At 40.3% G+C, this 18,083-nt stretch overlaps 1 protein-coding gene across 6 annotated transcripts in view; it reads right to left on the bottom strand.

Moving 5' to 3' along the window:
• FUT8 (fucosyltransferase 8) overlaps positions 1-18,083 on the bottom strand; it is a 270,218-nt gene that overhangs the window by 70,270 nt on the left and 181,865 nt on the right. For all 6 annotated transcript variants that reach the window (XM_024210899.2, XM_024210895.2, XM_024210897.2 and 3 more), the window contains 2 exons: positions 3,038-3,153; positions 2,764-2,929 (listed from right to left, as the gene is read on the bottom strand). In XM_024210899.2, coding sequence (XP_024066667.1) covers positions 2,764-2,929; positions 3,038-3,153 — 282 coding nt within the window. The remainder of the gene's footprint in view (positions 1-2,763; positions 2,930-3,037; positions 3,154-18,083) is intronic.

Raw genomic sequence — 18,083 nt, 5'->3', positions numbered from 1 at the left:
AAGGGTCAATTTCTCCTTGTTTAAGATCCAAGGAGTTTGGATCTGTATTCACCAGGGAATTGGTGAAAGGTTTCTCAAAGCTTCCCAGGGAAGGGAATTAGCTTTGGGAATGGTGGCAGCGGACCAGGACTAAGCTGGTAGTTAAGCTTAGAAGTCCTCATGCAGGCCCCCACACTTGTACCCTAAAGTTCAAGGTGGGGATACAGCCTTGACAACCAGTATGTATTGAAATAGATGTGCCAAGCTGTTACAATTTTTATCAAGGTTCTGGAAACTCAAGCTTCTCTTTTGGTGTCTATAATTTCACCAGAAATGCTCAATAAAAATGTAGTTAGTCTTTCTAATCTGTATAATTTACAACCACAGGGCATGACTGCAGTTACCTTTAATCATGCTAGCTTGGTTCATGGAACAGTGAAGCTGCAGCAGGGCAAACTTCAGTGTGGGCTATACCCACCTAGACCTGGGTAATTACTCGTGAAGCTAGTCCATGTGGATGCTTACACTGCACAGATGTAATACACTTAAACGTGTGTAAGGCATTTTCCTTAGTACCACACAACATTCTATTAAAAAGTTAGTGCTACACAATCTCAATAAAGCCCACGTTAAATTGTTTAAGGGCTGGCCAACTGACAGATCTCAAGAAGTAGTTATTAATGGGGAATCATCATTAATTGGTGATTTTCTAGGGGGGGTCTGCAGAGTTGGTACTAGTCCCAGCACTATTCAACCTTTTTATTAAAGATCTGAAAATAACTATAAAATCACTGCTGATAAAATTTGCAGATGACAGAGACTGGTTGAGAAGTAAATAACAATGAGGACCTGGCAGTCACACAGAACAATCTGGACTGCTGTTAAACTGAACCCATTCACACAAAACACACTTCAATATAATTAAATTCAAAGTTATACATCTAGGAAGCAGGAATGCAGGCCATACAAGAAGAATGGAAGAATTACATCCTGGAAAGCAGTGACTCTGAAAAGCATTTTGGAATCATAGCGGACAAGCAACGCAACATGAGCTCCCAGTGGGATGCTGTGGCAAAAAGGCATAATGTGGTCCTTGGAATGTATAATCAGAGAAGTAGTGAGTAGGAATAGAGATCTACCTCTATATATGGCATTGGTGAGACTGTTACTGGAAAACTGTATCATCCACAAAATTATTTGAGGGCTGGAGCAAATGCCTTAAAGTGAGAGACCTAAAGAGCTCAATCTGCTTAATTTAGGAAAAAGAAGATTGAGAGGTGACTTGATTAGCATATAAGTACCTTCACAGGAAGAAAATACTGGTTATGAAGGACTCTTTAATCTGTCAGAAAAAGACCTAACAAGAACCAATGGCAGGAAACTGAAGCCAGACAAATTGAAATTAGAAAGAAGGCACTTTTTTTTTTTTTAAATGAGGGAGAGATTAACCAAGGGAAGGGGTGGATTCTCCATTTCTTGATGTCTTCAGTAGAACACTGGATGCCTTCCTGAAAGATATGCTTTAGCCAAACACAAATTATGCTTTAGTCAAATACAATTTAATGGTCTCAATGCAGGAATAATTTGGCAAAATGTAATGTCCCGCAAGACACAGAAGGTAAGACTAGTTGATCTAATGGTCCCTTGACTTAAACTGTATGCATCTATAAACTGCTGGCTCTGAAGGATCAAATTAAAAAATTAGTAGACCATGTCTCTTTCCGCTCTCCTAATACTTTAAATTCATACTATTTTTATTAGAAAAATTCAGCATAATCATGATTGCTAAAATGAATTTCAAAGAAAAGAAGATTCTTACTAGGTATTCCTGTAAGACCAGATAATTTTTCAGAACTCCTTTTAACACTGCTATTGATGTTAACGTATGAGGATCTCTTAATTTAGTTTTAAAAAGGGGGGAGGGGGAGACGACTTCACAGTGGTAAGTTGTGTTAACAAAACAATTTTTCTTTTATTGTTCACTAATGAGACCAGAATCCTACTGGGAACATAAGCTTTTAAATATAATAGGCCTAAGGACAGTTTTCACTGTATTTATAATGACTCTTGGATTCATTTTGTTCTGCATGAACACACTAGTACTAAAATGTTTTCATTTCACATGAAAGACAAATTTCAGATGAAAGACACTTTTAGTAATGGGAAAGGCTTAGGATCAGCTTCAACTGCAAACACAATTCAGGTATCTCTATACAGCACTATGATGGCAATGCAATTAAAGGAAAGTTACATTTTTATCTTAAATGTTCTGTTAACCTTTAATTAGGAGGAGAAATAGCTTTTTCTTAAAAGGCTATAAGTCCTGAAATTATCAGGACATCTTCTCGTCTTAATGTAATTCCAGTTATACTGTATGCTGATGAACAATATCATTCATTTCATACTAAAATATTGAAAAAAGATATCTAAAATTAAATGTTTTATGTGTTTTGTTAGGTGTCATAGAAAGAGAGAGAGAAAAGTAACTATGAGTAGGCAGCCATAATAAACGATGAAGGTTTCTCACTGACAAAATTAAAAATACATATAAAAATATCCAAGCAGAGTTTCCATCTTCTATTTAAGACTTAATGGACAAAACAGAAGGTTTACTCAATGACCCCTAACATACAGATATAATTTGCTGCTCATGTTCCAGTCATGATATTTTAATCCAGACAGTAGCAATTCCCCCTTTGCAAGGAATCTAATTAATGTCCCAGTATCTTAATCAGTTTGTAGTCTTTAATACAATAAAAATGTAGTAGCAACTAGCACTAGTACCTTTCCTGGTGACCCAGATCAGATAGAAATTCATCAACTTGTCTTTGGAGTTCACTTCCTTCCAAATTTTTCAACTTCTTCAGTTCACTCTGAAGAAAAAACCAAAGTTCCTTGGCTCCATTTTCAATCCTTCTTCTCAATATTTCATGGTCTTTCCCCATGCCTGCTATTAAAAAGCATAAACATATCAGCATTTCCAGTGAAGTGGTACATGACGAAATTGAAACATTTGTGATATTGTTTAAGAAGAAAAAGAAAACATCTCTCTACCAACCATCTCCTGTTCGCTTCTTATAGCTTTCTATCTGTTCTTTGGCCTTTAAAAGCTGCTCTTCTAAAGCATGTACCCTTCCTGCAGCTGGCCCCTGATCAATGGGACCATCTGGTATCCTAGAGCACAGGGAAGAAAATTAAAGCAATAATTAGGTTTATAAATTATGTAATATTTGCTTACTTCACTAAAAGTAGTTACTGATAACACTTCAGTTACTGTAACACATATAGAACCAACAAAACTCCAACAGAAACTTCTTCCCAGGTCAGCAATAATTTATACAAACAAGATTACAGTTCATTAACTAAACGGACAATTTCAGTGTAACACAAGATACTCTATTTATCACAACTGTATTAGGATAACTTAAGATCTCATAGCAGCTAAAGTAACCAGTGGTGGTTTCTGCGCAGATATCTGTATCAAGAACAAACTTTAGAGGTGACTATTAGGTTAGTCTTGGGAGACAAAGGTGGGAGGACAAATGAAATGTAATCCCTTCTTATGAACTCAATGACTTGAGGTTAGGGCATGCTTTTCCAAGATAAAAAATTTATTTCTGATGATCTATCGTTCTTCAGCAACTACAGTTTCAGATTATTCTGGGAAAGTATACTCTGCAGCCAACACCCACTGTCTGGCCTGTTAAGATGTTATCTTTATAGTAACCTTTTGTCCTCAACTATCTTTATAGTGTCTCTTAAAACTTTTTCTTCCCTGCCTTCATTCAGGAAATGGGTACAGAATAATAATGTAGAACTGAAGTGATAAGTCAAGGCAACAAGAGCTACATTGCCAATCACGAGCAAAAAGGCACTTGCTGGAATGTGGAGGAAATGGTATTGGTAGTCTGAAGATAGTGGTGTAAGACAGCAAGTCTTGAGCTTCGATAGCGCTGTTCAATGCTAGAATTACCCTCAGGAGTCAAACTTCTAGTCTCCTGAGATTTCTGTCAGTCTCTGTGACACAGAGGCCCATGGTGGTTCACCACTTTGTGACAGCAACTTGTCAGACCTGACAATCACTACACTTAACACACTGTTGTCATGTTATATACCCAAAAGGTGGCATCTAATATATAATTGGAAAACTAATGACTCACTAATCATCATTAATATTCTTGCATAATATACATATGGAGTAGGTTCGAAGAGTTTTAGGAATTATGTTCTTAAAATATGTTTGGAAAGCAATGCATAAGCCCAGTCTGCCGTAGACAAAGGAATGTGTATTTGTTTGTCTTACCAGCCTGGTCATCAGGCAGTGACAATGAAAATGTATTTACATAAAAAGTAAACAAAGCCATGAACCTAGCGAGTGGGGGAGATCGCCTCTTGCAGGGGTCTGAACCTCAAATGATAAGCAATTGAATCAACTGATTGTATACAATGCTGCTGTATTATAAAAGTGTATCAAGTAATGTGTTTTATGAAAGCCTGTAACACACTGGTGATGAATATCATTGTGAAGAATAATGAATACTCACTAATAATATGCTTTAAAGTCTGTGACCAAACATAGGGAGAAACAGATTTTTCCTCAGCCCCAAAGGTAGCATTGTGGAATCAAAACAATAGAAGCCCTATTTACATAAAAATCAGCAGGGGGTGGGAAACACACAGGCAGGGAAGAACAGCATGAAGTCATCCTGCTTCTTGAAGCAGGGTTAATGAACTCAGAGATATAAGGGGATACATAGAGCCATTTGGGCATCTTTCACCTAGGAAGACTAGGGAAACTAGCACCTCATATTTCTGTGGAAGGACCTCACTCAGAGAAATCAGCCATGGCTGGAAAGAAGAAAGACTGGTAAGGAATCTACATTGAACCAAGACTGTAGCTTTTTAAGGCTTAGCCACTAGAAAGCATATTTTAATTTTACTTGCTTGTAACCATTTTGGTCTTTATTCCTTGCACTTGAACTCACTTAAAAACTCTCTTTTTGTTAGTGAACTTAATTTATTTTTTAATGTAAACCAAACCAGTGTTCTGGTTGAATTGAAAGGATTGTTAACTCCAGCTGAAGTAATAAACGGTGCTTTTGTCTCTTCAAAGGCGCAACAAACCTTATTATTTGTCTGAGTGTTCCAGGACAGGGCTGGGCACTTCAGGGCAGCCAGTTTTGGGGACGTTCTGGAGTAGGAGTGGGGTCACTTTGCAAGTAGTAACCAAGGCTGATGGAGACCAGGGTGGGGCAGGTTGTTGGGGTCAGATTGCTGAATCAGAGCTGCACAGTACACAGACATTCAGGGAACTGCATGCTTGTCTGCTGGATATTGGTATCCAGGCTGTGAGCCACAGCAGCAAAGCTAGGATTACAAGGCAGTTGATGACAACTCCTTACTGGTCTGAGTTGAACCCCAAAACATCACAGTCTCACAATAGGAAGGCTGACAGCGTACAGAACACCAAAATATATCTTCTTCATTGCAAACATCAACTAGCTGCACAGTTACCTCTAATGGATCGATAAAATCAAGAAGGGCCAAATCAGTATGGATACTGAATCTATAATCTTAGCGGGTGATTTCAACAAAATATTGGATCTAAACTTTAATTAAAAAATAAATTAGCTCTAGACAAGGCATCATCAAAAGTATGCATTCATTATACTGGATAAAGGAATATATAACATCAATGTTGCAGAAAAAGGCTATGCAGAGCTCTCGCTCTGAAATTCATAAAACATTCAATAAATATTTCTTTAGTACAAAAAACCCTTAAAAAAACTTCCCAAGATGCAGTTGGAATAACAGAAATATGAGTTATTAAATCATTCTTTATTGTACATATGTACAAAGGTTCAGAGTAGAAATGGCAGGGTAGTCACCCGGGGCAATAGCATCAGCACATTCCCTTGAACTATCCAGTTAAGCGTACAATGGATGCATAGGAACCCTCCCACTATTTTTTTCTTTATTGGGACCTGTGGACTGTAATCCTTCCAAATTGCACATCTACGCAAGCAAAGACATAAATGTGTTCTTAAATGCCATTCACAATTTGGGTTCCCCAAAGATTCAGTGGCTGCCATGCACTACCTTGGGTAAAAACTGACCAATTGAGATCATTTTGGCCAACATCATAGCAAAAGTCTGATCTCTAGCTCTGGGGGGGAAAAAAAGCCATCTAGAAACTTTTGGGGCAATGGCTATTTTTTCAGGTCTTATATCTCCAGAACCCCTGACTCAAATGAGTCTAAATTCGGGTCACTAACTAACCACCACTCCCATGACGTAAAGCAAATTTCAATAAAATCTGTGCAAGCATGCATATTTTAGAGCTTTTATAAGCATCATCCTTTAAATAGGAAAGAGAGAAAGTGCTCCTCTACGCATCTATCTGCAACATTGGAATCTCTCAAAGGGGTGAAGTGGCCCATTCATCTCAATGTGATGTTCTCAGATAAGAACACCTCATGGAGATGAATACAATCTGAAACAACAGTTGGGACACGTGAATTGTTCCATTTACCTCAGTGGATGTTGTCATCCCCCTTGTGCTTACAGCTTGTGATATGTATAAAGTATGCCTGATCTTATCTCCCCACCCAAAGGAGTAGGACTTCCCCAGATCTTGGCTCACATGGGGGGCAGGTGGGGGGGCCTCCCAAAAGGGCAGCACCCCCACAAGAGCCCAGCTCACAATAACGGGGTGTGGGTGATTCAACTCCTATAGATAGGTATGAGCCCCTGGATCCTAGAACATACAGCAGTGAGAGGTGCTCAGACACACCCAGAGTGCCACAGCTTCCCATATGCCAGCTCATATGAGGGGAGCACCAAGTGGGTTCAGACCCCCAAAAGGAACAAGAGCCCCCCCCCCCAGACGTGGGCACGCACACACAGGAGGGAAGATGTGGGGCTGAAACGTGCACCTTCCCCTATTCTCCTCCAGTTCCACTGTCAATCACCCCATGTCCTCCTTCCCAGTGTCCCATCCCTCTACCCCCCGAGCTCCCACACCTCCCTCATCTGAGCCTTCAACCTCTCTCCCCTCCCCTACCACCTCTTCCCCAGGACCCCCCTCCCCTCGCTGCAGCCTCAAATTCATCTCCCCCTATACCCTCACTACTCCATCCACAAAAATGCCTCCCCTCTCAAGAAGTATTCACATGTCTAATTTGCCTCCCAAAGACTTGGATTATGTTCTCCCCAAAATAAATCTGTCACCCATGACTCAAATTGCAACAGGTTCCAGCCACTCAGTACAAAACTACTTCTGTTTTAGGTGGGGGCTTGTGATTAATTTATCCTTAAATTATGTTAATTGAAGGACGAATTCTCAATCTCAAAGAGGTCAAAGAGGTAATTCATCCAGTCATTTGTATCTCGAAGTTTAACAGTACAAGGCAGCAGGAACAAAGGTTTTTGGGGTCCTGTAATTTAGGAACTCCTTAGTCAAATGATCCCAAATTTGGATCACTAATGCTACCCCCAAACTCCCAAGAGGTACACCAAATTTCAAAGCAAGCCAAGTAACGCTTTGGATTTTAGATCACTTACAAGAGTCAAGCTTTAAAGCATATAAAACGGCAGGAATGGAAACCCTCTAGCTGTTTTCTCTATTGGCACATGCACACTGTAAAAATGTACATTTTCTTAAATAGCGTTCTCAGTTTGAGTTCCTCAAAGATTTAGTGGGTGCAGTGCACTATCCTGGGTAAAACTCGGCAGACTGAGACCATTTTGACCTGCATCACGTCAGCAGTTTGAGCTCTAGCTCTGCGCAAAACACAAAAAAACAGACCTAGACACTTTTTGAAAATAATGGCTTTTTCGGGGGGGCTTATATCTCTACATGACTCCAAATTTGAATCACTAACCCTAGTCTGCACCCTCCTCAGGCATTCTAAATTTAAAAGGAATCCAACTAAGCATGCTGATTTTAGAGGATTTAGAAAGGTCTACCTTTAGAGTTAGTGTTGTGTCATGACTTCTGTTTATAGTGGTGCTGTCAGGCCACTATAATGTATAAAATATTTATATTTAACATATATAAATTGTTGAGGACCGGGGAGTTTTGTGAAGTGTTGTGGGGCATGCCTGCCCTATGGCACCTCCTGCTGAGCTATGTGGCGCTGCATGCACTTCCTGCCTTAGTTTCCCTTCTCTCAGGGTCCCTTAAATCCAAACAGATGTAAGATTAAATTCCATGATGTGGTTCTACTTTAATTAAATTCAAAATAAACTTGAAATAAAATCTTTCCCCTTGGTTTGAGGGGTTGCAAAGCCCTCCTCCTTGGTGTGTGTGGTTCTCAATTCTGGGAGCTCCTCTCCCTTGGGAGAGCTTCTCTCTCTCCGACCACGTGCCTGTAACTGAGGGCTTGTCTACACTACAAAATTAAGTCAACTTTATCTAATTTGACCTCGATCCCCCTAATTAATGAAGTCGATTGTGCGTGACCACACCATGCTCATTGTCTCGATGGAGTGTGTCCTCACTAGCAGCACCTGCATCGATGCACAAAGCAGTGCATCGTGGGTAGCTATCCCAAAGTGCAACTTGCCGCACTGCCTCATAGGACCAAAACATTGTCGCAGGAGAGAATAGGAACATTGCTGTTGATGTGAAAGAGGGAACACAGTGCATCATGGGATGCCGACGCAAACAACCCCAGTGGTTTTTGTGCCTTAAAATCGCCGCCCATATGCCATAACCCCAGAAGCATGGAGCCTGCTCAGCTGTGTACTCTTGCTGTGAGCATCTCAAACACCTTGCGTCTTCTCCTGCAGTATTTCCAGAGCCAAAGTAGGGGCCGCCGCATAGAACATAGCGATGTCCTGCAAGCAGCCCTGCTGCAAGCCATTGAAAAAAAACAGTTCACAGTTGCTGATGGCAGTCACGGAGCAGCTGCAGTCTGTTAAGCGCCATTTCTGGTCCCGTGAAACAAGCACTGACTGGTGAGACCACATTGTTTTGCAGGTATGGGATGATGAGCAGTGGCTGCAGAACTTTCGAATGCGGAAGGCCACCTTCCAGGAACTTTGTGCAGAGCTTCCCCTGCCCTGCAGTTCAGCAACACAAAAATGAGAGCTGCTCTGAAGTGGAGAAGTGAGTGGTGATCGCTATTTGAAAGCTTGCAATGCCAGACAGGTATCCATCAGTGGGGAATCAATTTGGAGTAGGTAAATCAACCGTGGGAGCTGCTGTGCTCCAAGTGTGCAGGGCCAATAATCGACTTCTGCTACGAAGGGTAGCAAAATTAACATTGACGATGTTGAGATGCCTACAGTTATCCTGGGGGACCCAGCCTACCCCTTGCTCCCATGGTTCATGAAGCCATATACCAGCCGTCTGGACAGCAGTAAGGAACGGTTCAATTATAGGCTCAGCAAGTGCAGAATGGTGGTTGAAGTGTCTTTGGTTGTTTGAAAGGGCGCTGGAGAAATCTACTAACAAGGTTGGACCTTAATGAGAACATCCCCATGGTTATAGCTGCCTGCTGTGTGCTCCATAATATCTGTGAAAAAAAGAGGGAAAATTTTCCGCGGGGGTGGGCAGTTGAGACAGATTGCATGGCAGCCATTTTTGAGCAGCCAGACACCAGGGCAATATGAAGAGCATAGTAAGGGGCGTTGCGTATCCACGAGGCTTTGAAAAGCCATTTCAATAATGAGTCACAGTAATGTGAGCTGCTTGTCTGCATTGTGCTTTCCCAAACCTTCACCTAACTTGTATCACTGTCCCTGTAAAGCCAACCCCACGCCCACTGCTTCTACTCAATAAAGAACATTTATTTCTCGAATCCATTTACTTTATTTAACAAACATAAGTAAAGAGAGAGAACAGAAAGAAAAGGTAACCTTGTTTAAAAGGGGTTGTAAAGTTAGAACAGGAGAAATATTTTCAGCTGTGTAACATAACCGCATTCCAGACCATCAAAGGTCTGTGAATGGGTGCCTTCTGTTCCTTGTACCCTCCCCTACCCCCGAGTTAAGTGAAAGGGATAATGGACTTTTCGCCCATGCCTCAGGGAACGCTTGGGGGAGGGTGATTCTGCACCAGGCGATGCTGTTCTTTCCTCTAATTTTGTCTCCTCTGAATCTGTTACCTCATCAAACTCGGAATTGCTTTTTTCCCCATTTCTCAAAATTAGGAAAGAGATTCCTTTCCTCAACCAGCACAGCCAGCCCATCAGTGCCTTCCACAGATACATCTGGTGAACTACATGTGAGACACAGTGACAGCTCACCAGTGAGATGTTTATCTTTGAAAACTCATGGCAATCGGGGGAGGTCCTGGATGACTGGAAAAAGGCTAATGTAGTGCCCATCTTTAAAAAAGGGAAGGAGGAGGATCCGGGGAACTACAGGCCAGTCAGCCTCTCCTCAGTCGCTGGAAAAATCATGGAGCAGGTCCTCAAGGAATCAATTCTCAAGCACTTAGAGGAGAGGAAAGTGATCAGGAACAGTCAGCATGGATTCACCAAGGGCAAGTCATGCCTGACTAACCTAATTGCCTTCTATGATGAGATAACTGGCTCTGTGGATGAGGGGGAAGTAGTGGACGTGTTATTCCTTGACTTTAGCAAAGCTTTTGATACGGTCTCCCACAGTATTCTTGCCGGCAAGTTAAAGAAATATAGGCTGGATGAATGGACTATAAGGTGGATAGAAAGCTGGCGAGATCGTCGGGATCAATGGGTAGTGATCAATGGTTCCATGTCTAGTTGGCAGCGGGTATCAAGCGGAGTGCCCCAAGGGTCGGTCCTGGGGCCAGTTTTGTTCAATATCTTCATTAATGATCTGGAGGATGGCGTGGACTCAGCAAGTTTGCAGATGACACTGGGAGGAGTGGTAGATACGCTGGAGGGTAGGGATAGGATACAGAGGGACCTAGACAAATTAGAGGATTGGGCCAAAAGAAATCTGATGAGGTTCAACAAGGACAAGTGCAGAGTCCTGCACTTAGGATGGAAGAATCCCATGCACTGCTACAGACTAGGGACAGAATGGCTAGGCAGCAGTTCTGCAGAAAAGGAACTAGGGGTTACAGTGGATGAGAAGCTGGATATGAGTCAACAGTGTGCCCTTGTTGCCAAGAAGGCTAACGGCATTTTGGGCTGTATAAGTAGGAGCATTGCCAGCAGATCGAGGGACGTGATCATTCCCCTCTATTTGGCATTGGTGAGGCCTCATCTGGAGTACTGTGTCCAGTTTTGGGCACCACACTACAAGAGGGATGTGGAGAAACTGGAAAGAGTCCAGCGGAGGGCAACAAAAATGATTAGGGGGCTGGAGCATATGACTTATGAGGAGAGTCTGAGGGAACTGGGATTATTTAGTCTGCAGAAGAGAAGAATGACGGGGGATTTGATAGCTGCTTTCAACTACCTGAAAGGGGGTTCCAAAGAGGATGGATCTAGACTGATCTCAGTGGTACCAGATGACAGAACAAGGAGTAATGGTCTCAAGTTGCAGTGGGGGAGGTTTGGATATTAGGAAAAGCTTTTTCACTAGGAGGGTGGTGAAGCACTGGAATGGGTTACCTAGGGAGGTGGTGGAATTTCCTTCCTTAGAGGTTTTTAAGGTCAGGCTTGACAAAGCCCTGGCTGGGCTGATTTAGTTGGGGATTGGTCCTATTGTGAGCAGGGGGTTGGACTGGATGACCTCCTGAGGTCCCTTCCAACCCTGATATTCTATGATTCTATGTCTTTGCACGAAACAGCTTCCACATTTGCCTGGTAACACTATTACAAGCTCCATCAGATAATTTGGATTATAAATACTAGATGTTAAGCACATTTTTATATATATTTTCTTTAACAGTTCCACTTGCTTGAAATTTTCTAGATGATGTTACAGTTCAAACCAAACTTTGACATCTAACTTAGGCTGCTAATTTTAGAGGTTATCTCCTAAACTATGACACAGCCTTAACAACAGATGAACATGTCAATATAGCTCCAGTACAGTATATCTTTTCGCCTATTAGTTTTTTATCTTTATCAGTATGATAATATAATAAACTAAAAGGACAAATTAAAAAATAAATAAGAAAGCCACAAACCTCTTGACATATGCTTGACGTACCATGCATTTTTTTTTTCTGGTCCAAAACAACAAACAATTTTGCATATGCTGTTTCCTGTCAGCTCATAGTAAACAGAAGCCATTTTTTCAATATGAAACCATGGCAACTGAAAATATTTCAGTCAGATATTAAACATCTAACAGCTCTGAGATTTTCCCATAATTATGTTTACTTGATATTTTGTGCCTTGTTTAGTGGTAAAATTGCACATGCTAGCGACCATGCAAGCAGAAAAAAAGTATTTTGTTTAAAACATCCATTTTATTACAATACCATTTTCACATAATCTCCAGGTGACAGATGGATGTCAGCTCAGGGAACCAAACAAGAACTGTAATCATAGTGACATCAAGTTTAGCTGGGGAGCACTGGTATGACATATACAATAGGTCCAAAATTTCTACATAGTAGGTATTAACACTGGAGCCCAAGTTTCATTGAAGGAAAAGAAACTGACAAATAACAAAGACAAATAAAGCTTTTGCCTAGGACATAAGGTTTTTTTTTAAAAAAAAAGTAAGACCACCAACCCTATGAATCATAAAGAGATCTCAGAGATACATGGGATTCCCTCAAAAATCCTAGAACAAAAGTAAATTCTGAATAAACTATTCCAAGTTCATCTGGCTTTAAAGAAAATTTTACAGTGGAATAGAACACTCCAGGTTGTATAATCTCACTTTTAAACAAAATACTGATGTTAACGACTTTGATTTATTTATTTTTGCATATCAGACTTCCCTAGGGAAAAAAGGTTTAAGTACCTATGGCATTAATTTTCTTTCAGCTGCTGGGTATTTTAACAGGTTACAATGAAATTCTCTCTACAAAGAAATATGAAAAATTCCTAAAAGCAATCTATTGAATCTGTTGATTCTTTTTATTTGACTCTTTCTCAGCTACTTGCATGGAGTTGGAAGGTCTACTAACTGACTTCACCAACATTAGCATTTGCTTTTCTTTGATACTTTCCTTTAATTCAATGGTTTTTATAATGGGAAGGAAACAATATCTGGTTACTGAGGTAGGAGGACAACTGGCAGTAGCAAATAAGCATAAAGAACACAAACTGTAACTTTACTCTTCTACAAGATCAACCTTAGAAAGAGGACAGTACCAATGAGACAAACCTCAGGTAACTAAAACCAGAAGGGAAATATTAAAAGTGACCTGCAAACAAATACTGGGGGCTTCATCCTTAGCTGATGTAAATCAGCACAGGGCTATTGATTTAAATGAATCTATATCGCTTTACACCAGCTGAAGATCTGGGCCTTAGTTTTTAGAATTATATGCTGAACCAGTAACAGTAACAGCGATGTTTATCATATAACTACTGAAAAACTCCCCTCCACACCCTCATTTTACACACACTTGCTCTCTGTGACAGCCCAATGCCACACCCTACTTCAGACTGGAGCCACCTACACGGATATAATAGAGCAAACATATTTTAAAATTATATTAATTTGCTTTGTTTCTCTTTAAAAATATCCTTGTATCAAAGGAGCCTTTGATATGTATATAACACTAAGTTCTACAAGTTAAGTCCTCACTGGTGCTTCATAAGACCTGAGCAGTTGAGGGGGGAGCCACAATGGGGCTGTTTGAAGGTCATTGATTCTGAAACTTGTTCTTTGGCAGCCTCAGCCCAAAGTGGTTTAAGGTACGCACAGGTCTCTCCCTCAAATTAGAAACCTTTCTGTCCTTTATTAACAAATGTTTAGAGCTACATGAGTTATGTCTAATATTACTGATGTTTGTAATAGGTTTGATTTTATTTTACCCTTTTCCCTCCCTTTCTTAAATAAGAACATAAGAATGGCTGTACTGGATCAGACCAAAGGTCCATCCAGCCCAGTACCCTGTCTCAGTGGCCAATGCCAGGTGCCCCAGAGGGAGTGAACCTAATAGGTAATGATCAAGTGATCTCTTTCCTGCCGTCCATCACCACACTCTGACAAACAGAGGCTAGGGACACCATTTCTTACCCATCCTGGCTAATAGCCATTAATGGATTTAACCTCCATGAATTTATCCAGTTCTCTTTTAAACCCTGTTATAGTCCTAGCCTTCACAACCTCCTCAGGCAAGGAGTTCCACAAGTTGACTGTGCGCTGTGTGAAGAAGAACTTCCTTTTATTTGTTTTAAACCTGCTGCCCATTAATTTCATTTGGTGACCCCTAGTTCTTATATTATGGGAACAAGTAAATAACTTTTCCTTATTCACTTTCTCCACACCACTCATGATTTTATATACCTCTATCATATCCTCCCTTAGTCTCCTCTTTTCCAAGCTGAAAAGTCCTAGCCTCTTTAATCTCTCCTCATATGGGACCGGTTCCAAACCCCTAATCATTTTAGTTGCCCTTCTCTGAACCGTTTCTAATGCCAGTATATCTTTTTTGAGATGAGGAGACCACATCTGTACACAGTATTCAAGATGTGGGCTTACCATGGATTTATATAAGGGCAATAAGATATTCTCTGTCTTATTCTCTATCCCCTTTTTAATGATTCCCAACATCCTGTTTGCTTTTTTGACTGCCGCTGCACACTGTGTGGATGTCTTCAGAGAACTATCCATGATGACTCCAAGATCTTTTTCCTGATTAGTTGTAGCTAAATTAGCCCCTATCATATTGTATGTATAGTTTGGGTTATTTTTCCCAATGTGCATTTCTTTACATTTATCCACATTAAATTCCATTTGCCATTTTATTGCCCAATCACTTAGTTTTGTGAGTTCTTTTTGAAGTTCTTCACAGTCTGCTTTGGTCTTAACTATCTTGAGCAGTTTAGTATCATCTGCAAACTTTGCCATCTCACTTTTTACCCCTTTCTCCAGATCATTTATGAATAAGTTGAATAGGATTGGTCCTAGGACTGACCCTTTGAGAACAACAGTAGTTACTCCTCTCCATTGTGAAAATTTTCCATTTATTCCTACCCTTTGTTTTCTCTCTTTTAACCAGTTCTTAATTTACGTAAGAGCCTTTGCTGAGGGACCTTGTCAAAGGCTTTCTGGAAATTTAAGTACACTACGTCCACTGGATCCCCCATGTCCACATGTTTGTTGACCCCTTCAAAGAACTCTAATAGATTAGTAAGACACGATATCCCTTTATATAAACCATGTTGACTTTTGCCCAACAATTTATGTTCTTCTATGTGTTTGACAATTTTATTCTTTACTATTGTTTCAACTAATTTGCCCGGTACTGATGTTAGACTTACCGGTCTGTAATTGCCGGGATCACCTCTAGAGCCCTTTTTAAATATTGGAGTTACATTAGCTATCTTCCAGTCATTGGGTTCAGAAGCTGATTTAAAGGACAGGTTACAAACCATAGTTAGTAGTTCCGCAATTTCACATTTGAGTTCTTTCAGAACTCTTGGGTGAATGCCATCTGGTCCCGGTGACTTGTTACTGTTAAGTTTATCAATTAATTCCAAAACCTCCTCTGGTGACACCTCGATCTGTGGCAATTCCTCAGATTTGTCACCTACAAAAGTCAGCTCAGGTTTGGGAATCTCCCTAACATCCTCAGCCGTGAAGACTGAAGCAAAGAATTAATTTAGTTTCTCCACAATGACTTTATCATCTGTAAGTGCTCCTTTTGAATCTTGATTGTCCAGGGGCCCCACTGGTTGTTTAGCAGGCTTCCTGCTTCTGATGTACTTAAAAAACATTTTATTACCTTTTGAGTTTTTGGGTAGCTGTTCTTCAAACTCCTTTTTGGCTTTTCTTATTACATTTTTACACTTAATTTGGCAGTGTTTATGCTCCTTTCTATTCACCTCATAGGATTTGACTTCCACTTTTTAAAAGATGCCTTTTTATCTCTCACTGCTTCTTTTAAATATGTTTTTTTTTAAGATGTTCCTACTCCAATGTAAGAAACAGATTCTTGAGATTAATTTTATCTAAAAGGAGCACAGGTTCTACAAGAAACAAACAGAATGTTTTACAGATTATAGGAACAACAAGCAATTAAAGTTTCTTCTGAACTAGTACAAACAACTGATCTTTTTCTGAGCTAGCTACTGAATTTCAGGTGTGTGGAACCTGTGAGAGAACTCGACTGTCCTATATGTGTTGCAAGTAACTTGCAAATTGTCTTAGACGATGCATGCATTTTGTGAATCAGATATATTGTGTGCCTTGACCATAACATATACTTTGTAGAAAAGTCTAGTTATCCATTTTTGTCTGTATATATTGCAAACCATTTTGTGGTGGTTACACTGAAATTTTCATATTCTCTCTATTGATCTGATGTATCTCACAGACACTATGCTGTTGTCATAACTATAAAGGGAAGGGTAACAGCCCTCCTGTGTACAATACTATAAAATCCCTCCTAGCCAGAGACCCAAAATCCTTTTACCTGTAAAGGGTTAAGAAGCTCAGGTAACCTGGCTGACACCTGACTCAAAGGACCAATAAGGGGACAAGATACTTTCAAATCTTGGTGGGGGGAAGACTTTTGTTTGTGCTCTTTGTTTTGGGGGTTGTTCGCTCTTGGGATTAAGAGGGACCGGACATCAATCCATGCTCTGCAAATCTTTCTGAACAAGTCTCTCATATTTCAAACTTGTAAGTAACAGCCAGGCAAGGTGTGTTACGTTTATCTTTGTTTTCTCAACTTGTAAATGTTCCTTTTGCTAGAGGGTTTACCTCTGTTTGCTGTAACTTTGAACCTAAGGCTAGAGGGGGTTCCTCTGGGCTCTTTAAATCTGATTACCCTGTAAAGTTATTTTCCATCCTGATTTTACAGAGATGATTTTTACCTTTCTTTCTTTAATTAAAAGCCTTCTTTTTAAGAACCTGATTGATTTTTCCTTGATTTAAGATCCAAGAGGGTTGGATCTGGACTCACCAGGAATTGGTGGGGGGAAAGGAGGGGGAAGGGTTAATTTCTCCTTGTTTTAAGATCCAAGGGTTTGGATCGGTGTTCACCAGGAAATTGGTGGAGAAGTCTCTCAAGGCTACCCAGGGAAGGGTTATAGTACTTGGGAGGGAAATATTCTGGTGGGGGAGGTAGACAGAATTTCCCAAATAACTCATAAATAATTTGGGTGGTGGCAGCAAAAGAAGATCTAAGCTGGTAGTTAAGCTTAGAGATTTTCATGCAGGTCCCCACATCTGTACCCTAGAGTTCAGAGTGGGGAAAGAACCTTGACAGCTGTGTTTCCTGTGTTCCTACAATCCTTTGCCTACATTTATTTGATCTAAGTAATTTAAAATGTTGCATGTATAGATGTCTGTGGCAAATGAATACAAATTATTAAAAATCAAAGATCTTTGTTTCAGGACTGCTGGCTAGAATTAAAAATCATTTGATGAAAAGAACCTCTTGCTGAAAAAAGTAAGCAATGATTTCCCTATATTTAATCATAATGGGATTAGTACTATTAATTTTAATATAAAATATTGAACAAATTACATTTATAACATTTTGCATCATCTTTGGTTAAAATCTGATGGCATCCCATTAAAAGATAATTTCCCACATATCTCAACCTCACTCATATTTATACACCCAACAGAAGAGTCCCTGGCTTGCCAGTTACACAAAGGATGACCTGGCCCTATATCTCTGTATCTTCAGATTTGGATGATACAGTTGATAGGCTGTATCAGCATCTAGCAGAGACCAGAATTTGGAGCTGTTAGCTGACTGAAAGTGAAAAGAGAAAATGTTGGTGACTGGGAGAAACAATTGAAGGAAACGGCAGAGATAGCGGGTGAAATCCTAACCCCACTAAAGTCAGTGGGGCCAGGAATTTACCTAATATCTTTACTTTCATTTTAAGATCAACAGGCCCAGTTAAATTGCACCCAAAAGTATGAAAAGAGTGGGCTGAGGAGCCCTCCTGCCCACTGATGTTAATTTTTAATAAATCTTGGCATACCAGGGAAATTCCAGAAGACTGGAAAAGTGCTATTGCCATACTGACATTCAAAAAGGGTAAGCAGGATGACCTGGATATTATAGGCGAGTT

The sequence above is a fragment of the Terrapene carolina genome, unplaced genomic scaffold, assembly GCF_002925995.2.
Source record: "Terrapene carolina triunguis isolate 2854851 unplaced genomic scaffold, T_m_triunguis-2.0 Scaffold96, whole genome shotgun sequence".
Lineage (NCBI taxonomy): Eukaryota > Metazoa > Chordata > Testudines > Emydidae > Terrapene > Terrapene triunguis.
The sequence above is the reverse complement of the archived record's forward strand: the minus strand, read 5'-3'. Positions and strand labels throughout refer to the sequence as shown.